General features: G+C 29.4%; 3 protein-coding genes across 8 annotated transcripts in view; 2 read left to right on the plus strand and 1 right to left on the minus strand.

The window, feature by feature from the left end:
- The window catches only part of LOC113402484 (monocarboxylate transporter 13), a 36120-nt gene extending 17281 nt beyond the window's left edge, over positions 1-18839 (minus strand). For 3 of the 6 annotated variants that reach the window (XM_026642751.2, XM_026642749.2, XM_064216296.1), the window contains exons 1-3: positions 18682-18839; positions 5385-5661; positions 925-1068 (exon numbers count right to left, since the gene is read on the minus strand). In XM_026642751.2, coding sequence (XP_026498536.2) covers positions 925-1068; positions 5385-5661; positions 18682-18768 — 508 coding nt within the window. In that variant the 5' untranslated portion in view covers positions 18769-18839. Of the gene's footprint in view, positions 1-924; positions 1069-5384; positions 5662-11691; positions 11943-17511; positions 18018-18681 lie in introns of those variants that run through there. The other 3 variants (XM_026642750.2, XM_064216297.1, XM_064216298.1) reach the window with 2 other exon arrangements.
- Positions 18840-21958: 3119 nt separating this feature from the next.
- Positions 21959-22693, plus strand: LOC135193517 (uncharacterized). Its single transcript, XM_064216319.1, has one exon. The coding sequence runs from the start codon at positions 21959-21961 to the stop codon at positions 22691-22693; it is 735 nt and encodes a 244-aa protein (XP_064072389.1).
- Positions 22694-23613: 920 nt separating this feature from the next.
- Positions 23614-24462, plus strand: LOC135193504 (uncharacterized). The gene has a single exon (XM_064216264.1). It carries the CDS (start codon positions 23761-23763, stop codon positions 24460-24462), a length of 702 nt encoding a protein of 233 aa, XP_064072334.1. The 5' UTR covers positions 23614-23760.
- The last annotated feature ends 220 nt before the right edge of the window (positions 24463-24682 follow it).

Genomic DNA, 24682 nt, shown 5'->3' on the forward strand with positions numbered 1-24682 from the left:
TTGAAATATTATGAAATTATGAAAATGATAATCACTTTACTCTTCTTAAACTACGAATTAAGTTCATTTTGAATGTTAACTAGTTAAGTTACTAATTAAACTCGTGTATATTTTGCTAGATTCTGAATGATACGAAATTAATCCGCATTCCTACATCGTTCATAATTCTTACCTAATACCAATATTGTGACGCAAGAATATCTTGAATTGATTTAAATATTAAGTAAAAATTACATATTCTATCATCCATCACAATAATAGGTACATAATTAATATCAACATATAAACCTGACGGTTATTACAGAGCCAAGGTGACTGAGAACTGATTGGTGCATTGCAGTCATTTACTCAAATCTACGTGTTTTCCTACAAGCTAACTTTATTTAAAATTTACTTTAAATGACGAATGGCTAAAGGAATAAGCAAATATCGCATCCATTATTAAAAATAAAATAATGTATAGATTCCTGTTTTTCAAAGTCTATATATTTAATTTAATTTAAGTCTATACAACCGAAACAATTTAAGGGCTAGATACTATTAACAATGCGTTTATTTATAATAAATATTTTAGTCCTAAAAGTGATAAATGTCTAGTGAGAAAATTCGTTTGTAAGTAACAAAGGAATATTCTCACTAGTGTATACTCACACATGCAGACAAAAAACTAAAGACATTTCTTAATCTATATACGTTTATAACTTTATTTTTATAAGGCATAATAGAGGACTTGTTGAAGCCTTATTATGTGTTCAAAAGAAAATTTGAATGTGTTTTTCTGACTGATCTTATTTTTCTACCAAATACTTAGTAACTGTCTTTGTCTAATATTATACAGTAAGAAAATAAAAAAAAAAAAACTTGGTACTTAAAAGAGACTATACTTCCATACTAATATATTTTTTTACAGAAATATAAGCTTACCTCCAATAAGACCGTATGTAATCATCATCATGGTGACGCTTTTGCTCAAGGTGGAAAGCACAAAGGCCGTTGCTGCCACTAGCGAGCCGGCAACGCATACCGCTCGGCATCCGTATTTGTTGCATAGCGCCGATACCACCGGCCCTGAAATGTGGAAAAGGTATTTAGTCAGGATTTTAACTATTGCTATGGTACATGGGTACAACTACCTATACAGTGTATGTTTTCCAAAAGCTCGCAATTTCGAGTTAAACTTAACATGGGAGATTAAAAAATGTATATTTCATTTCTGTTTAGTTTACAATAAAGTTACATGTGTTGCTTACTGTATTAAAATTATTAAAATAATGATCATAATATTAACATAATATTATCATATTGTGGCGACAATATTATAGTAATTGTAAACCTACTTTGCTTAATGGTTACGAGTATTTCATACCCGCGATTTTTTTCATGTGTCATTAAAATATATGCATCATAATTATATAACTTATGTTATGTACAAGGAGATAAACAATAATAAAAGTTAAACTATGGTCATATTATTTTAAGTGAAAATCATACTGTAACCAACTCCATAAATATACAATATTCCCTGATATTTAGTACAATATCGTTATAAACCGTATTTTATTACAATGAAAATATCAGAGAAATAAAATTTCCGTCTTTATTGTATGTGTCCAAATGCTTGCGTAATGCATCCGTAACGTTATGACACTTAATATGTTTATTTTGTATATAAATGAATTACTTTTATAGTATGTAAGACTATAACAAGGTGGACTTCATCCTTAAGCAAAACATGTCAACCACCTTTAAACACTTATACGTACAGAACTTCAGTGATAAGTATAAAGATGGGGCGCGATATTTACAACGCTTAGTAAAAAGTGAAGAGTTTACTTAGCATTTCTGAGCTGGGTTATAATATATCTAAATAAACATATAGGCAAAATGTAACTATGGATGTAAATTGTCTGATTTTTATTAATAAAACCTAAACTATAATAGTGAATATAAAAAGAATGTAGGTTAATACTTGGATACCCACCCTTTGCTGATTTTAATAACTATTGTACAACAGGTTCCCGTGAAAAGAAATAACTGCCGACTTTATAAGTAATTTTGTTATGAATACTGACACACATTTTTAAATATAAACCAATCCTTACATTATGTGATGAGATGCTATGTGTCTCATACTCCTTTAAGACAGAGTTTTGATGTTTTTTTAACACTTCCACTAAGCCCCACGAGTTAATATCATAAATTAATATTAATTAGTTTATTTTGAGGTGAATACAGAGACATATAATTAATATGAAACTAAACGATTAAAATCTAGGAATAAGCTATAGGTATTATAAATATATATAATAAATGATAATTACCTGACCGCCCTTGTACTAAAACTTAATAACCAACTACATATGTAACATTTAAATACTTGCTATCCAGTCCAAGGAGTGAATTTTATATAGCTAATTGAAATTATACGGTTAATTAGAACCTTTGATAAAGAACGGTAATTTTACGAATATTTTTCCCCGATCATAATAATTAATAACAATATCGAGCCAAGTTTTTCTCTCTTAAACATCTCTGTTACAATTATACAGCAAAACGCTTATTGATTTTTAAAAATCTGTCCCGGATAGATAATATATAAGATAGATATGATTTTAAACAAATATGATTGTTGAATATATAAAGTTGTCGAGAATCGTCTATTATACAAATAAACGAGTACTAAAATCAGCCTTTTATAATGTAGGTCGATGACCACTTCAAATATGTATCAAAGAAACGTCCGTAAGTATAAAATTCCTATAGTATGTGACTTAAGAACAGTATAAGAGGGAGATTAATAGGCCACCAATCAATAATTCTTACTAAACTGAAAAGACGATCGTTTTTTTATAATGCAAATAAACATATATTAGGGGTTAAATAACCTTTTAACAAGCGAAAAGAAAATATAAAATGTAAAATACTGTATGTGTTGCAAATCGTTGTTGAGTAGGTATATGATGGCCATGAAAATACGTTACTCATTGTGTTAATAAACGTGGCTGATTGAATTGTGTTTAAAGCAATAATATAGACGCAATTACATAACAAATATCAACGGCAAAGTGTACTAAGGGTTAGTACACTTTGCTTTAGGTTACATTTTAGAAGATCATATGTCTAATAATAGCAGGTTTAATGAGTCTCATATTAAATTATTATTTAATAGACATTTATTGGAGCTACTATCGACTTTAATTTAACCTAAACTAGGGTATGTATGTATGTGTGTGTGTGATAATACTCATTGTAAACGAAAATTTACTCTTTTGTTTTAATAATTAGTTTATCATTGTACTCTACATAATTATACGATGTATAATTACGATATTGTATTAGTTCACATTAATTAAAAACGAATAATTGTGGGTCTGATAGTCTAAGAGCAACAATTACAACTCAAATCGGGTCAATAACAAAAACAGATAAAGAAAACACAACAGCTATCGTGATGATAATGATAAAAGTACTGTTCCACAATACTTCGATAACTGCAATCAAGATAGTGTTAAAACTCAGCGTAAGAAATATCATTATAGATAAACTTTTACAATAAAATATTTTACAACAAAACGTTTACACGTCTGTTATGTGTAAACGTTTAGTTGTAAAATATTACAAGCAGACAATTTGTAAAAAATACTATTGACAATATTGCCTCCACTGTTGGTGACAGAAGGTTAATTTTTTTGCTAAAATACTCCTAGCAATGACTCGTGTATTATTTATTTTTAATTTAATGTTGTATATACTTATTTAAGATATCTGAAAATAGTTCTTAAACTAACCTCTGACTATCTGCAATCTAAATCCAACCATCGGTTGGTCGTAATTACAACAGCGACGTAGTCGATACTACAAATTATACAATATAAAATCAGCTTGAGGATCGAGAGAAGCAAATACTAGTTAAATGCTTACATGCGTATTATATATTATTTGTATCGTCAATTACCACCACTCACAAATATATATTTCTATGAAAATATCGTATCAAAATATAGTTATTATTTTATACAGTAAAATTATAATATTAATAACAACCATAACATCTCTAGAATAATATTATTACATAATAGTTACGCCTAATTGATTAGCCCTTGAAACAGGTATCACTCTAGTTTGAAACTTTATATAGGTAGCATATATATCAAAATCCGTTTAGTTTTATCACGTAATTAATATGATGATATAATCAATCATATGTATTTTATGATTAAAATCAACAAAACTAAAGATCATCATATATATTATTGTTGCCAGGGGTTTTATCGCAAATATTGATAACATAATGCACAGCAAATTTTTGCGAGGATTAAAGTACATATCTGTATATCGCATCGTAAGAGAGATATCAATAAAATATAAAGTGAAGTAAAGTAAATAGCCTGTAAATATCCCACTACTGGGCTGAGGCATACTGATTTTGAGGGGAATGTTATTCCACAACGCTGCTCCAATGTGTGCTACAGATATGGCAGAATTTAATTCAAATCTGAAACATGCAGGTTTCCTAACGATGTTTTCCTTCACGGCCAAGCATGAGATGAATTATAAACGCTGATTAAGAGCGTGAAAATTCAGTAGCGCTTGGTTGGTTTTCAACTCGCAGTCATCACTGTAGATGCGTTCAAGCCACTGGGTCATTTTGCCTCTTAAAATATGAGTTCAGTAAATCAAGTACAAAATTAAAGTAATGTAAAAATTAACGAGTATTTGTAAATTGCTTCTAACTTCACATTATAAGCTTCTAAGAAAAACAAGCCATTAATCTCGTACTATTAGCTACATAGGTATAAAATCGGTAGTTTAATCGTGTACGATCAATGCAGTCGCATAATGTACAATGTGACTAGAATTGATAGGAAATAGACAACCGGATTCAATTGATGAGCCTGGAAATGATGGCCATTGAATTATCAGAAGATGTTCGTCAAACTGACAAAGACAGATAATCAAACAATATTTATGGTTTTCTTGAAATATTAAAAATAAATAAAATATATCCTTAAATATCTTATAAAGTACAATTCAAAACCAATCAACTAGTCATAGAAATTCCACGTTACGTAAGCGACTACGTCAGTTGCCATATTTCTACATCTAATATTTCTACAGCTATGTATATCTATCTTCGTGATTAATAACTTCAGTTAACCCACAGGTTTGTTTACTCTAACCTATGTTTATGTACTGTCACTGCTATTATTAGAAGTTTAAACTTAGTTTCAACGTCTGTACATTCGCTAATAGCTGACAAATATATTTTATTTCCATGAATATTCATTTGATTTGATTAAAATAAATCTTAGTCTATTTTATCAGGTCCTGAAACCTTCTTTTTGCGAAATTTAAAAAAACCGGATAAAGAAAATTGTACTTACCGGCCGCTAAATACACTCCAGAAAGTAAACTGCCAACCCACGCGACTGTGCCCTTGCCTTCTCCGAAGTACGTGACTAATTCAGGAAGAAAGATTCCAAAGGTGTATGCAATGCCGTCTACTACGAGGTTACACATGAAGGAAGCAAACACGACCACCCAGCCATATCCGCCATCCGGCGGTGGTGGTAGCTCTCCATAGTCGTAGGCCTCATCATCATCATCAGCACCTTCTGCGGTTAACCGCGCCGCTTCTTCACAAGATGTTTCGCTTTCCGTCTGAAACAATAAAAAAAAATTATATATTGAATATTTACCAATGAAAAATTTATCATCAAACCAAACATTCACGATGATAATAAAACATACTATAAATAATGATCAATCAAAATACTAAAGACATCTTTCAAATCCAATTTTGGTATTTCCGTACAAAAATAACAAACTAAACTCTGAATTTGCAGCAAAAATGATAAACGTCTTATATACTTATATACATACTTATATTTGATGAATATTAATCACCATTCAATTTTTTAATTTCTAACGACAAATTAATCTCTTACAACTGATGAGGGAAATGTATATATCTATTCATTAGGTATATTGTACATTTAAAGTATATAGATATTCACAGTTTCAGTGTAACTATTTCCTCTCCTATTTTTCCAGAAGCTAAATGAAATATAAATATTAACAGATTTATGTATACAGCCATCAATTTCGCGGTCATTGTCAAAGACTGCGTGTGGTTTGAATACCGGTTTCTAAGGTCGTATAGAGCACGTGGTTTGTATGATAATTTTGCTTTGTATTTACAACTATTATAAATATACTTATTGTTATTACTTAGGGTTCCCTGCCCATAGGGTTGAACCCATTAACTAAGTTTAAAATTATCCGTCTATATGAATGTGAGTAGCAGGGCACTATCTTTAGAACTTTCTTTTCTATATTTTAATTAGTGATAGCATTTTGTGCAAGCCTGGTTGGATACCACCATCGTATATCCTACCACCGATCAGCTATACTTTGTATTGTTTTATTCCGGTTTGAAAAGTGATTGAACTCGTGTAAGTACATGCACAAGGAACATTTTAGTTGTGGCATTGTCGATGTGAAAAATAAATTTAAATTTATTACGGCGCCAATGTCTGTAGGTAGTATTGACCACTTATTATCAGGTAGCCTATTTGCCCGTCCAACTAATGACGTATTAAAGCTGTAATTACTTGCCACGCTAAATTCGTATTGCGTTTTTTGGCGTGCGCTAACGTCACGAGAGGTTTTAGAAGTGCAAACCAAGTAAACAACGTATTAAAAATAAAATTTATTGTCTATTTTGTAATATTGTATCATAATATATTATCCGATAAATAAAGTGAAATTAAACAAACAAATTGTTATTTGCTATTTACCGTCCAAAGCAGTCAAGCCATTATTGAGTGATCCGTTAACATACATAACACAAAACAAAGTCGAACAAAAACTGTCGCCTTTTTTACTTATGTACTCAAACGTTTCAAATTAGATAATTAAAAAAAACCGTTCACTTAAATAATATCAATATTAAACATAATTTTCATTGATCTATGAAACAACATACACTTAACATGTCATGTTCAGGCGTATTTAGAACAAAGCATAGATATATACAACAGCTGTTTGTTTTAACACGCCAGATAACATCGCCGCTAGTAATGACTGAGTCCAAAGTGATAGATTCTGTATTGTTAATGTTACAACAGTGTATCTGTTCTTTGTATAGCGCAATACAACGACGTGTCGCAATACAAGTATATCATAATTTTGTCGCAACATACATAAATATGTATATGCGAAGAATTCGTATCTATGTGTTCTTGTTAATCTCGAAAAATACAATTTAGTATTGATATAATTTTTATAAGTGAAATAATTTTAACGCCGAAACTGCACTTAAAATAATTAGTAATTTTATTTGTCCGATAAACAAGTGAATAAAAGTGCACTGAATGTCGAAACGAAAGTGTAATTCTGATAAACTAAAACAGTTGTTGGATTATGATAATGGAGAGTCGTGAAAAGCACTCTAAAGCTAGTATCACTGAAATCCAAAGTAATATGAAAAGTTTTATTATTTTAAAACAGAGTTATCATGAAATGTTTCTCGGGTATTCATTTAGTGAGAAATAATCAAATATAAACTGAATATCGTAATCATAAGATAGCCGTCCCGCCTTCTCACGAAGTAAAGTAATACAATCAGTATCACAATTCACAAATGATTGTATTAATCTTCAAGCGATATCTCTGTACTCACACATACAAATGCTGAACTAGTGCTAAACGTTTTATTTTTTAATATTAACATTCTATATTAACTATTGTAGAAATTTCCGAGCTATCGAACATACGAAGTTTTATTTTGTTTGTTATATTTTTGGCAGAGTTCAAAAAGAGCTAGGATCGGCAATTTTCCATATACTACGTCGATACAGTCTTAGTAAAACACGCTTTTCGCGTCTATTCTATTATTTAATTATTTATTGTGAACTATTCAATTATTTAGGTAAGTTAAGTTTCTGGAAGATTTTACGTGTGACATACATCAAGTTAATGCACAGCTGTTGGTAGAATATATGATTTAATGTCCTCCTGACCGATTTCGGCCAAATCGGCCACTTTCAATGGAGATCAGCTAAATGCGCAGGATATTTAATATTGCATATATCTCAAACATATTCACTCTTTCCCGCTTCAATCTCTAACTCTCATAATCCAACAATACAGCAATCCGAAACCTCCTCAGTAGGTTCAAGCGCAGCTACCGGGCTTTCATATCGATTATAATAATCATCATCAAATTAAAAATCTCAGTAGACAAGCACCATTTAGATTTCGTTTGCTTAATTTATGCAATCATTTATCTCCTATTCCAAGGAGAATTTTATAACGAAACTTGCTTATGTCGAATTTCACTGAAATTCTGCCGCGTGTTTATAACCACCGTGCATTACAGCAGAATGGTATATAAAAATCAAGATAATAAGAGGAGATACTTTTATATACCAATAGGATATTTACTTTTTTTTTACTTTTGTATATTTATCTAACATAAATAAGTCGCAATAAAATTACTGCGTAAAAATGGAGAATAAACTTTTGGTTCAATGTATCTGTCACATATAGGTACGTACTGATCCCTATCATACAAAATTACTTACATATTAAATAGCATTACCTATAAAAATAATTCTTTACACTTTGTAAACTCGACCATAATACTTTTGGTACATATTACAAGATATTTGAATTTAATAGGCAACTTATATGCATACTTAATAGCGAAATTGGTTCTGAAAAACGAATACATATTGATAGATCCTATATATATCCGATAGTAGTATTAGAGGAAAAAAAAGCAATACTTGCCCATGTTCATTATTATTAGTTACTATGTTAGGTCTTGTATATGAAAAGGTGTTTTTAGTTTAATATGACATAGCATATATCCATGGATAAATATTGCTTAGATATACAAAAACATAAGCAAACACAAATCACTTGCCGGTTGTTTGTAAGTGGCGTCATTGCGAGAGGAAAATTTAGCTCGAGGAAGGATTTTCAAAGTATTTACCTAATTCTACTTATAGTTTGTCAACAATTATAATATAGTAATAATAGTTTAATCATTAATACATAAAGTAACAAGTACAGTATTATTATATTTAATACATACAGTAACTATTTTAATTCATATTAGTATATATTTAAGGACTTAATGTTAATATTTCTTATATATATAAAAAACAATCCTTAAAATATATAAATACATAAAGGACTATTTATTCATTAAGTATATAGAATAAATTATACTCCACAAATCAAGTTGCAAAATAAAAGGAAACACAATTTGTTTGAGAATTAATATATTTAACTGAAGCATAAACACAGATAAAGGTTATCAAGACTTTTTACTTACCTACTGGACCTAGATCTACAATCATGATTAAGTATTCCTGAGACTAACATGGTTATTTAAAATTCGAGTATGTAACAGTGACATCAAATTAATAATTTAATAAGCAGCTCTAAAATTACCGTGGTACCGTCGTTACTTCTGATCTTCCATAACACAAGTGCTTTAGCTACTTACATTGGGATCAGAGTAATGTATGTGATGTTGTCCAAAATTAAAATATATATATATATATATATATATATAAACCTGATATTAACATACATCACCTGTAAAATAAGGTAAAGGACTAAAAGTCAAAAGTAATGAGTATAATGTCAATAGCAATTTCAATAATCTCTTAGTTAAATATAACGTAGATTGGTAAGTAGTTCAACCACATTGGTCAATCTCAGAGTCTAACCATCTGCGCCCGAGATTTTATAGTGCACAAAATTGTGTATTTATTGACCGATGACAATTCAGACTGAGAATCAATGAACTATAAAGACTAACTTTCCTAAGTCCGTTTTAGTCCTGAAAATATCTTAACGGAAAAATACAATACATTAATTATCCCGTCTTGGGGTTTAATTCCAGAACCTCGGATTATCTACCCTTATACGCTAGATATAAATTTCCAGAGTTTAAGTAGCTGATCTCTTCGTCATTAAAATGAATTATTTTAATATAGGCTATAAAACATACTTAGTAACAATGTTCTGAATTAATACCAAGATAAGAGCGTTCATAAAAAGATTATACTAAAAAACACCTCGATTAAAATTATCTAGGCATCAGGATCAACCAGACAACATACAATTCTTAATGAAATAACTGTTATGATTAAATTAGAAAAAATATAATTGGGAAAAGTTGGATACCAAATGATATAAAACAATGGTAGATAGTGACAATGGTATTCATTTCATGCGTTAGGAAATGATTTTATAAAGTGAATTCGTACAAGATTTTGTATAAAAAAAATAATTATCCTTAAATTTATAGACGGGCCTTCGACTTATTTGCACTCTTAAAATGTTTTGTGTACAGAAACTGTAATGTTCACAATGTTATTATGTTGTAGATAAACCATCAATCTTAATATTTCAGGATAAAGGCCAAGTTCTCTACCTTGATATTGTTTGAAAACGTATCAGATATAGTGATTTATATTCCTAACATTGCGTTGAATTATGCTCACCTGCGCTCGGTACAGAGAAACTTGATATCATCGTATGTACGCGAAATTTACATAGTATATAATATGCGGATAAACAATAACTCCAAGTATTAGATTACATATATGACATTCCTTCAGGGCATTAAAATAAAAACCGCAACAACGAACTCACGTAGAGAGAAATAGTGAAGAATTTTTAAGGTCAGAATTCAGAAGTCGAATAATTAAAAACTTTATGCCATGGTACAGTAACAAAGCCCTTCCTTCATTCCAATACTGAGAAACTCAGTAAAGGAAGCTGTAGCACTGGCCTTCAGAGCGTTTGAATTTTTCATAATATGCAGTCACTTCGACACGTCGCAATAGCTGAGAATGTTAAGCATAAAATATCTTCTGGTATTTTCATTACTACTGGCGCCACTACTGGTGTGTTCCTCGTTCTCACAACTTGGGATTAACAATGCACATAATATATTAATTGGTATATTTTTGTTTAATTTTAATAATTATTATTTCCAAGAGCTGATGATAACAATGGTTTTACTTTTATTTCCTTTTTTAAGTTCATTTATTTTTTTAAAAAGTTCTTCTGAAGCATGACGATGTTATTATTTAAATTAAAATAAACGAACAAAGAAACGGTGTAGTTTATTGAACCTTTGGCATCGGTTTGTCATACAAAATTAAACAAAAAAACTTTGAACCGTTACAAGACTCACTTTTAATTTCGGCCAATTAAAATCGATGAATGAATATGTGTCAAATAAATAGTTTGGAAACATTATAATGTACCTACTTTAAAACATGTGGTATGTATTTTAATTGGAAGACATATTTATCCATCCGTTCACATACAATAGTGATGAATGTGATCTCGTCTTGAAGCGTATCGCACGTGATGTAGATTGCTATTAATTGATTAGTGCCGTCACCACTCACTTCCTTCGAATCTAACATGTTACCTTCTTAGGATGTTCGTAATTATGTAACGGAAAATGGCTTTTAGTGTTTACTAATTAACCCAATACTCCTGACCTACAAAACCGACTGGTTTTAAAAGACCTAGTTCTCGATCGAGTGGTTAATTGATATAACACAACTTACAAGCAATCTTGCACGTGTCTTATGATAATTCTAGAATATATTATAATGTACCTGTTATTGCGTTTCAATAAATTATACGTACCATTCTAGCGTGGTTTTCACACTTAAGACAGATTTGACAAAAAACACTCCACTCAAATTAGTTGCAAATTCAACTAGCAATGATAACACTTGTATCAAGACCTATATAGAATAATTCGATAAATTATATCCTAATCAACACGACTTGATAAAAACCAACATATATCGTATCTACTCGATTTTCTATTGTGATATTTAAAAGTATTTTTATTACAGGATAACGATCTTTATACACTTCTGTCGCGAAACGCATACTGATAATGAGTAAACTTCAATACGATAATACAAGAAGATAATTACCAGCTAATGGTTTGGGGACTTATCTAAAGGGTTACAATTATAGAGCAGTTTAAACACAGCCATTAATGCTGTTAACAGCAATGACATTTATTTTACAAGTTTTTTTTTTTATTTTCTCTGTTACTATGTACGGTTCAAATCTTGGAACTGAAATTATAACCTATTCCGTCCAAATATTTGAAATGACATGACATTTTTAAAGCCAGTGACAATCTGCTTTATCTACAAATTTTAAAATTTCTTAGTATATAAATAAAATAATTTATTTAATTATTTCACCTTCATTGATTATCGCCTGAAAGGTTTTATGGAATAATTCAGCACTAAATATTAGTATTTTAATCGGTCAAGCATTACAAAAATAAAAAAATTAAGATGAAAAACTTTTGACATCTTTCCTACCATTTTTAAAATCTTGCCAAAATCATACGTTTGTATATATTAAATCTAAATAAAGTATATGATTTTATTTATTTTTTTAATAATGTGGTTCGTATTTTTTTCAAACGTAGTAAATAAACGTTCGAAAAATTGTATAATTTATTTTTAAAATGAGTTATTTTTTGCCAATTTAAAGAGCGAGTCTCACAACTTTAGCAATTAATTAAAAAATCTAAAAAAGTAGGATCTATTATAGATTAATTGTCGATCTTAATTTTTTCTGACTTATTAATTTGAAATTTCCATGTATGTATATAATTTGAAATATTGATCACATAAAATATTGCTGGACAGGTAGTGTCTCACAGGCACTCAAAATATATTTTCAAGGAAGGTATAATACGAGTATATCCGTGGGACTTGGTTTGATGCATATTTGAAACGAAATTCCCCTGCAATTCATTGCACACTTGCAATCTTAATTCTGGCTCTGAGCCCAAAATTACACAATTGATTGCCGTTTCTATCCGGAATATAGAGTGAGTAGGAATTATATGGTTTATTTTCATCTATTTATCAGTCGACACGAGTGTAAAACCATTAATTATACGAAGCTAATTATTGCTATTCTTATTCTTTTAAAATATGTTGATACTGTTACCCCTCAAAACTGATACGAATAACATAACCATAATAATTAATGAAATTTTGACTACAATTTCGTGGATCCAACAAAAATAGCAATCGCTCTAATGTGTGTCACTTAATTAACAAAAATGTACTACATAACATTGTAAGCAATTAACCAGTTAACTACGGCTAGTAAGGTAAATTATAACGACCCACTTTTTTTAGGGAACTGACGTTGGAAATAATTTCTAAGTTTCATTATTACTGGAACGACGACGACCCCACTTATTTTGGAATGAAGTAATATTTTGTAAATATTTTCAATCGTCCTTAGGTCATACATTTGGGATCGGGGTATATAATATATAATACCTTGCATTCATCTCTTATTCTTACCTTATTTTGTCTTTTTTTAAAATCATCCTTCACAAAAAGGTCTGCTCGTGCCCGACAGTCACTGCATTTTACATATCATTAATATAATAATCTTTTTCGTTTTAGCTTTTCTGCTATGGTATTTTCTTTGAAAATAAGTACTCATTTAAATTTTACCCATTCTCATTATACACATTCATGTAAACATACTCATATCGGCAGAAGACTTCTCACCCGCCAAATTAGTAGTGCAACTCTTCGATCCAAACATAAATCTTTCTCTTAAGTCTAAGAGGAACTCGAGGGTCGCAAGTAATCTCTGCGACCTGAGATCAACACACTCATCCGATCGGTTAACATGTTGCTCTTATATGTAGGCATTAAAATCACCCTATTAACGGTTTTTTTTTATATTTTTTGCATTTATTGATGCTCCGCAGAAGGTTTTGGTTTCAGAAAAATGTACTTGTCAAGTAGCCTAATCTCATAGATAAAATAATTTATTGTGAGAAATCGTAAATTTCAAATATGTAGGTCTATAGAAATGACCATTTTAAAATATTTCAATATAAACACATTACCGATTTTAACTGAACACATTGAGGTGCGGAATTTTTCTCTATATATCGGTTAAGATGTAAGTTTTTAAACGCGATATGTTTGCGGTTAAAACTTAACCTTTTTTTTGTCCAGTGTTTCGATATAATTGAATTTCAGGGTCGCAGGATAGCAAGTCGAAGAAAAATTGTGTAAAAATAGAGTTACTAATTTACTGTTAGGTAGTAATATATATAATGGTTTTGACAGCTTTTTCCAAATGTGACCCGGACATTTCCTGTATGATACATTTTAGGTTTTTGTCATCATTTAGGAGCAAAAGTTTTACGTAACTAAGGTAAGGCTAGATAAGGTTACCTAAGTCTATGAACACTACCACTGCAGAAAATATAAGTCCCTATACAATATCAATGTATTTCTTATCACGAAAAATAATGTTAAACATTCACCCAACACAATAATAAGCCAGAACACAACAATACATGCTGTATTGATGTACGAAACATCGTAGGTAGTAAATTATTGGGGCGATGGAATATGCCCAGGGGCATGCACAGTCCTAGACAAAAGCAGGTACTTAAATTATTAAATTGATTTACAAGATTTCAAAATTTAAGTGTTTCTAGATGATGATGATGTTCATTTATTATATTACTTATAATTTGTTATTTCAGTTAATTACAACAAGTCACATTTAGCACATTTAATGGTCGTACATAACTTTATGTTTATCTGCGCTGAGTCACAAAATGTAAAATATAGTAATTTTGCAAGTAGGTATAATTATTTCTAAAGGACTTAATAAACACCCAATTAGCTTAGATATCAGGACCAAAGTATTCTGTAAACACGAGGACAGTGCAATAACATTCTTATCAACTTATACTATTATTTGCAACATTCGTGACATAATAAGATACAATCTATCAAATGTTTGGTGAATACAAACAAGCGACGTATCTTTTATTATTTATAACATTTTTTATCAAAGTAAACCTTGATGTACTTTTTGTTTTTGTAGGTCACAAACACAGCTTCAAAGCTCAAGGTTTTGGTATCGAGTCCTGGATCATATCAATAACTTAATGAGTGTTTCTATCTGCACCCAAATTGAGGAAATTGACAGTATTACACTCGCGCTCGGAAAGCAAGTAAAACAGTCGTCAAGTACCTCACTCCTCGGTAATGTCGAATTGCAGTCTGCTGTAATAGTGGAGCAATGGAGATTACACATGTGTTTGTGCACTTGCCCATGTATAAGTAAAATAGGGAAAATCATTTACATTGTGAACTATAATATATCCGAGCGAAGTTAACCCGTCTCTAATACTGACTGTTTCTGCCGAATTTCAGTCAAAAGATATTCTGTTTTCTGTTATCTATTACATATATATGTATATCTGATAATATCAGATAAAAATAAAATGTATTTAAATCTTGTACATATATACTTTGAAGAAAATACCGGTAATATTGGTATAATATTTATAGTACATACATACAGTACATAGTACTATATTGATATACACTACCTTAAATAATTTAGTCTTTAAAAAGGATATTTTTGGAATGAATAAAATAATGGGGGGCTAGCTATAAAATAAATATTATTTCTTATTGTAATGATTCTCTTAAATATTGAAACAAATACTTACATCTTGAAAAAAGTAGTGATCGCCGATATAAAATAATAGGCCCTTGAAAATCAATCAACTCACCTAGTAATTTGGAACAATAAAAGAAATTTTATTCAAGGTCAAATCCACTACACAAATCATTCTTGTGATGATTGAGAATTTTAATGTGGGACGGAGGTTACATTGTATTTAAATATAGTTAAGTCAGTGATAAACAAAGGAATAAGTTGATTTTTGACTCTTTTAGGCCTGTTTAAATCTGTTGCAAGATTTAATCGACACAACATACTGACAATAAATAAAAGTTTATAAAAAAAACAAATGGTTCAAAAACTTAAATCCATTACTTATACAATATACAACACAATTCCTCCCTTGTCCTCCAATAAAACTTAAACAAAGAAAACCAACAACAAAGAAGAACAAGAGGAATCCTAATTGCTTAGGCTTAGACTTCCTTCTATTCAACTAAACTACTTGTATTTAAATTTAATTTAACTTTAATTTTACTTTCAAAGTTTCTATAACAGCTTTGTCGATATTCAAAATGCCTTCTTTTTTGAAAATCCATGATTGATTTCATAGGTTACTCAAGCTCTATCAATGGACGATTGGAAGTCAAATGTTGTTTATTTCGCTTTAGTCCTATTGCGGATGGAATGGACTATAGAGGTGTACATGGCATAGATTCATATTACATGTGTCTATTTAACTGACATTGATACATTATATTTCAAAATATAAAAAAAAAAACATAAATTTCATTCTTATGTTAATTGGCCAATTGAGTGTCATATTTTATTATATATAGTTAAGAATACTAACATTTAATTTTAATTTACTTTTTTAGTAACTCTTAATGTGTGTATTGTTCTTGGTTAAGAATTAACAAGGTAATTGCTACTACTATACATATCCTCAAAATTTAAATGACTTAGTTATCTTAACCATACAGATAAATCTCATTGATGTCTTCTCCATCCTGCGTGACATTCGGCACAATGAAAAGCCATGAAAGCCATTTCTTTACCTTACATTAAGATAGTGCATATTAGAACAATTAAAAGTAAACTGATATTGATTGATGGACAAAGCTCTTACTTTTATTTGATAATAATTTCTTAGTCTTATTTAATAATAACTACTTGTTATGAAATGCTAGATAAAAATAACCATGAAATAATTGTTAAAGCTTATAAGTAGTAATACTCAGGACATCTATAAAATCTCAACTATAAATCAAACTGACAGTGAAACTTTTAAAGTAAATATACAAGATATTAATGATGTAATCAAATTATTCTTTTTATTCATTTTAAGAATATTTGATTATTTGCAATTTTTTTGAATTAAATTGTGTATATATCCACCAAAATTAGAATCTTTGTTTTGTAACACCATCCTTATGAATTACATCTAATCAAAAGTAAAGCATAAGTTATTATAGATCTATAGTTAATAACTCATAAAATATAAAATACTTAACAAAAGCTATCATTTTTTTAATAAAATAATTGTGGTTATAAAAATATTTGCATCAATTGTAATTCATTATGATGATGAATTTGTGGCCACAAAATATTTTTGTATAAACCAAACACACAGTTTGCTTTTATTAAAATGATTACTTTATTTAAACATAAATAAAGCTATGGAATATAACCATCTCACTAATAAATACATTTAACAAAAACATTTGTCATCACAAATTTGCTTAACAACAAAGGAATGATTGGATTAGAGTATATAATGCTTTGCTACTTGCTACTTTTGTAAATTTTTGAGTCAAGTAAATAACCAAAAAGGTATTTTAAATTTTACTTTTAATTAACCATTTCAAACAATTCATTAAATTCAATTTGAACATAATAATCTTTATTAAAAAATGTAACCTCAAATGTTAAATTAAAATTGAAAAATAAATCATTGTTTGTTCTTACCCTTGAAAATGTTCGTAGACGATTTATACGGGGATTTGAAGGAATATTATTGAGGGACACTTTAGACATCTTCGAATTTTTAGTCTTCTCTCAATAACTGAATGAAAAATACTGCACTGCAGCAAAACGCTTCAATTTGAGAGATTAATATTTAATTCACTATTAGAATTACAAACATCTGAACATCTAACACTGAAGTTTATTATTTTAATTTTGACAGCACTTATATCAATTGCACCACCCTATAACGTCAACTTTCAACTACAAATTAACAATTTTTTATGGTATAATAGTAACACTCTCTGATCAAATTTTAATTTATCGATATTATTTATACATTGAAATTAAACCCTACTCTTATTAGAACAGTTTGCGCAAAAGGATTGACAGACTACAAGCTTACGAGCGCTGTGATACGTTTCGTTTTACATTTACACACGGACGGCACGCATGACGCGATTTATAAAGTACCATTCTTTGCGCCGTCAGATCGACAACTGTCAAACCGATAAACACGTTACAGCTGAATCGCGCCAAGTGCGTACCTATGTATGATTCAAAGGCGCGAAAATCTTATATTTCACAATTATATTTACAAAAAACAAAAATTACAATTCTGAATCAATTCTTTCATAATTGCATCTTACATTAGAGAGGAATCCTACTTCTAGTTTTACTTTAATGATTCTGGTATGGTAAGCTAATTTTTTTTTTAAATTCATAAATTTATTTACATTTTGTTTACTTCATAATTAAATATAGGTATAGTATTAAAACTTAGATTTTTATTAAAACAAATATTATTGATGATGATATTAAATATTTATGATGATTGAAGATAAAATTGCGTTTTTTTGGAGTACCAAATCCAATTACATTTTTATTGTCTAAAATCTTCGGCCTTAGTCCAGCAGTGGGATATTATAAATACGTATATATTTTTCAAATGGTATAGCAATATTACACCTCTCACGAATAATAAATATTTGCTAATGTTTTTTAAAAGGCGTTTTAATATATTTTATATAAGTATGAGGGTAATTAAAAATATGATAACAAGGATTATTACGTATATATTTCAAACATTAATATTTTCCAGAATATTTTATAAATATTAAGTTACTTCTTGCTAAGTTTAATATTTTATTATCTGTTTCTAAAACAGCTTACCAGTGAACGCTCTGTGGGATTGGCGTGGATGCGGGGTTCTTCTTCGTCATCGTCAGGTGAACATTCAGCTCCAACCATCTGACCCATGGTTGATTACTTTTTTAGTGTTGACGTAACGCGGCGCGTGGCCGCAAGGAGCCACCGCGCGTCCTTCGCGCGACTGACGCCGCGCCGTTGTGCTTGCTTACACGAGTCTTTTAGGAACTAGGGATTAACTTCTATAACATCGATAAAATCCTTAAAAAGTTTTTTTTAACTTGTAAGAAAACCGTATAAACGTTTACACATTTTAGCAAAAGTTCTTACGTTGCGCTAGCTACTGCTTCGCGTAGAGTACTACGCGAAGCAGTAGCACGTATGCTCGATATAGATATGTTATGGATATTGACTTTATAATGTATATTAATCAAGTATTTTCTATTTGGAAATATATTTAAAGTCACATTTTAAAGTACCGAATTTTTTTAACAAGTAACAACAAAAACCACATTTTTTTAAAGAAACAATACTTATTTTCAAGTGCAAAGTGTAATCGGAAATGTTGAATTGAATTATGTGCTGTGGGAGAGTACACCTATCCATATTCATTGTTTGTCTTTTGGTTATATGAAAATGCAATACATTCTTCAAAAAAATTATCGAATATCGACATGTTACAAGAACGTGTCTAATATGAAATCGGTCGATACAGCAGGCGCAAGTCCGCGCTCAGCTGAAGCCTGGGCCTTTGCGGCTTGAAAGCTATTTTACGTGTCTCCGTGTACGCTTTTTCGATTTCTAAATTACTTTCACTGGCTTATGATAGTAAGTTAATGAAACTTTAGTTTATAAATTAGTTCAAAAATGTTTTGGAAAACAGACCATAATTAAACATAAAAAAAACCTTTGAGGCAATTAGTACGATGAGAGAAAATATATGAATTACATAATATAATATTATTCACCATATAACTCAATTAAATATTTATATGATATTTATGACCATCATTGAGGTACGGTAGTTTGGTTTCTTCATAGTTGAATTGTTATTTTAGAGATTACCACCGACTTAAAATTAAATGTAAGCAGAAGAGAATAATTAAATAAAAAAAAGAGTTTACAACTGGCGCAAAAAGAGTAAGTTCATTGTGTCTGCTTCTGCAATCGTAGCTTGTAGGACCACTTCAGCTTGCCTACATTAGTTTAACTTTTATTTACAAAAATAAGTTAATAATAAATATATAAGTATATATGTATGTATATTTATTAATTATATTATATTTAAAATATATTTATACATATATTTGTAAATAAAAAAAAACTACAAGCAAAAGAGCAATTTATTTTTATCTTCGCAGACCGATGGAAATAATCTATCTAAAACTCATTGGACAAGAAGAACTGTGTAATCCAAGAGAGTCCTTAAAAACAGATATCTGTGCTCAAACTTCAAAGAACAATAATCTAGCAAGCGGTATTCTCAGTCGAGACCTGTCGAATCGTTATATGAGAACTTTCATCATCTAAGAGTTCAAAAGTTTTAGCGGATATTACATGCAACCAGTGACCTGACCCTTTAGTCGCTAAGGCAGAAATGGTCGAACAGCTTTCATCACTTGATACATTTCGTATTAAACTATATTATGTAACGTGGATCAATGGCGTATTCGAAAGTTTTTTTTTGTTAATCAGGGACATTTCTAGTTTTCTATACCATTTTAGAGAATCAATTATTAGATATCTTAAAGTGTCTGTTAAGACAAATTCAAAGGGGATAGTAGGTGGTGGTAATTTTTTTCTACTCACCGATGCGAACATATTGTATGGAAAAAAATAATATATATGATAATATTAAGAATATTTGGTTCGAAGTATTAATCTAAGTGAAAATTAAGAATTTTCAATAATTAATGTTAAGACATTACTTATTGAAAATTACAAACTCTAAGGAGTGGCATCTGTTACATAAGGTAATGAAGTGAGGCTTGCTTATTAGTAGATGTGATAGGTAATATTGGACAAAAACAATTTCTAAAGATACTAGTAAATCTTAATTTAATATGACCAATTAATACGCAACAATATTTGTATTTCCCATACAGAACTGGCTATATGCCTTCGCAACAATGTTAACCACCACTGAAACAAAATATTTCTTAATGAAGCCTGGTACAATTTTATGAAGCAATAGCAACAGAATAAGTTTATTTTAGATTTGAATTAAAAATATATCGAATAGAATAATATATCTAATATAGAATAGGATTCAATGGGTCTAGTTGATTTTAAGCGAATAATGGTATTTCCAACAAAAATAATTTCGACGGTGAACTATATTATTGCCAAGCTTAATTTTCCCGTCTTTACTGTATTTGAACAGCAGTAGTTTAATTTATTGCAGCCCTTTACTAACTAATTTTATCAAAAAATAAAAATTATCCTAACAGTAAAGCTGAGGGAATTTCTATGTATAATGAATAACTTGTTTATTTTTCTTATACACAAACATCATATATTAAAAAAACAATTAATAGCAATTAGTATCACCAATACCATTTACTTTCCTTAATGGGACACGTAGGTAACCTACTCCTGACAACGTCTTTAAAACTTAAAACTATTAGATCTACCGACTTAATTAATAATCTCGTAATGGAAATTCAATTAAATTACTCACATTAAAAGGTTAATAGGTTAGTTGATAGAAATTTAAGATTACACTTAGCCATTCTCTAATCAACAGTTAAGGCAGTTAAAGACTGGTTCCCTCTACACTAGTTACACTTTGGTTTTTTTGATATAAAGCTGATTTTCTCAAGGAAAAAAAATGAATAATAATGAAAATAATAAAATTGATTCAATTCTGTACATGTTAAAGCCTCTGATAGTGATTGAAAATTGGTTTGGAAAGTTTAGATACCGAAAAGTAAATGGTCAAATAACAATATTGAGTAGACGAATGAAATTGTATGGAATTTTCGTTGTGCTTATTTTAATAGTACCATATATTGTATTCTTCGTTAAGCTTTTAGTGAACACTGATTTGTCTATAACACGAAATATTATAGAACTGGTGGATGAGCTTGTCACAGTGATTATGATCGTGCAACATATTATCTCAATGGCAATTTTTTTAAGTTACAGCAAAAATAACATACGAATTATCAAAGAAATTGCTCATATTGATGAGATTTTAAACAAATCAACCGATAAAAAGGGCTACAAAAAATTTCGGACGCGACTCCAATTTCAAATATTTATATTTGTGTCGGTTTTGTTATTGATGTGTATCTTCACCATGATTAACCGAGATGATCAAGTGACCACCAAGCTTTTAATGTTAATTATCGATTTTGAAAGACACCTTGAGGTGTTCGCCTTCTGTGTATTCATTGCAGTTCTAATCGATAGATTAAGTATTATTAATACATATCTAGAGCAATATATTTTTAATAAAAAAAATAAAACCTTTTTAAATGTAATAACTAGACCAAAAGATATGATGAGCATGCAAAAAAATTACGTCTATATAAATTATACTCCACAGAATATTAAAATAACATTACTAGCAAAAGCCTATGCTGTAATTGGTGAAACCAATGAACTAATCAATAAAGTTTTCCAATTTCATATTTTCAAAAGTCTAACGTCAACGTTCATCTATATTATAATTATAATATGGACATCGATTTATTATTTGCGTATATCAAATAATACCGAATTCCTTATTCGCATTATTTTATTTTGTATTTTTGAAATAATGTCAATCGGTATAATGTCTTATGTCTGTGAATCAATACTTTTGAAACGCAACTCTATTAAAATTTTGGTAAATGAACTCATTATGGATTACGACCTAAATTCACCAGCATTGAGAATTGAAGCTAAAGCTTTTACAGACGTGATACAAGTCTGGCCATTGCACATATTCGTATACGATATGTTTTCTATAGACATAAAACTCATTGTAAAGTTTATAAGTGTTTCAACTACATATCTTATAATTATAGTCCAACTGTCTCACTTTTTCTAAACAATCATAGGTAAGATCGTAATGATCTGTTTATAGCACCTTGATAACATAAAAAAGAGGGTAAAAAATAAGGTGAATGTATTTTTTAAGTACTTTAGATATAATGTTTACATTATTTTTACCATTTTTATTATATTCGTATTATATTATTCTTCGTATAGTTGTATGTATGTATAGTTTTTTTAGTTACATTAAAAGTGAAAAATATAAACATACAAAAAGAAATTGAATATTCAAGAAACTATTTAAGGGAAAGAGTGTTTTGATCACACAAAAATATTAAAGATTACATATATAGATACCATTACTAATACCATACTTAAGTATGGATATGTCGTGTTTTATAAAGTTTTCATTTGTTTAAGTGCATATGCTATCATTTTAATATCACTACAATAGTAGGGTAGTTAATAAAAGTAATGGAATACAGAATGTACCTTGAAAATGTAAGTAATTGTAGCAGTAAATCCTTCTGCATTACGGAGAGTATTGTTGCCAGTAGCAGGACAAGTTGTACCAAGTACAAGCTGTAACATTTGCTATAAAACATGTATAAAAAGACACCAATAAACATCGATTATAAGTTAAAAAATAGTGATGAAATACAAATGATTGTTAATGTAATGAAGCCACTGATAAAAATTGAAAATTGTTATGGTATATTTAGATTTCGTTTAGTTAAAGGTCAAGTAAAAAACACGGGATCAACTATGATGATTTACAGCATTTTTATAATATGCTTTATTGTTATTTCATATGGCGTACTCCTCAGTGATCTTGTGTTATGGAAAGATTTGGCAGGAATCGAACAAATTATGAAAATAATGGATGAAATACCAGTTGTGGTTATGATTGTTCAACATATCATTTTTATGACATTATTTTATAACACGAGTGGAAGAAATATATGCTTCATTAAGACTATTGCACGAATAGATTGCTATTTTAAATTGTCAAGAAACAAGGATTTCAACACAAGGTGTAGGAAACACATTCAAGTATCTTTGTTTATATTTATAGTAATTTTCTTAATAACATGTATTGAAGAATTCTTAAAGGAAGACTCAATGATCTATTACAAATTGTTGATAACATTTATTGATTTTGAACGTCACCTCGAAGCATTCGCTTTTTACGTGTTTATAAAATTAATAACTGATAGACTAGATATAGTAAACAAATATTTAGCAAATCACAGTCATATGAAGAAAAATTGTATTCATTTCAATAATAAACATAAAGCAAATAACAAAAATATATTTTATATTGGAACCTTTTCTGATAAAAATACTAAAATTATAACGCTAGCTAATGTATATAATGTTATCAGTGATGCAGTCTGTTTGATAAACCAAATTTTTGAAATCCAAATATTTTTGACCATAGTTTCCACGTATATTTTTATCATTATTACATTATGGGAGTCCGTTTATTTAACCCACACAAAGAAACTGTCGAAGTCGTTGATAACTACAATTTTGCAATGTGCAGCCGAACTAATTTCAATAGGGCTCATGTCCTATATCTGTGAAACAATGACTTTAAAACGAAACTCAACTAGGAAATTCATCAATGAGCTGATAATGGATTATGACCTGCCTCAATCTATAAGATACCAAGCCAAATCATTTATGGAATTAATGGCAGTACAGCCACTAGAGATAAATGCATTTGAAATGTTTACATTAAATACAAAATTAATGCTTAAGTTCGTAAGTGTTATAACAACGTATCTAATTGTTTTATTACAAATATCAAACTTTTTGTAAATTCTTAAGTCACTTTTATAAATTAGAAGGATTCATTACGGAACTACTGTTTTAATAAAAAAAAGTATAAAAGTATCTAATAAGTCTTTTAATTTAGATGAATGTTTTGTCATATAATTAAATATCCTTTTTAAATATTTTTTTATTGACATTTTACACGTACGAAATTAAAAATATTAAATCAATCCCGCTTGAAGAATTCATCGATTCCAGTGAAATG

Source organism: Vanessa tameamea, chromosome 11 (genome assembly GCF_037043105.1).
Source record: "Vanessa tameamea isolate UH-Manoa-2023 chromosome 11, ilVanTame1 primary haplotype, whole genome shotgun sequence".
Taxonomy (NCBI): Eukaryota; Metazoa; Arthropoda; class Insecta; order Lepidoptera; family Nymphalidae; genus Vanessa; species Vanessa tameamea.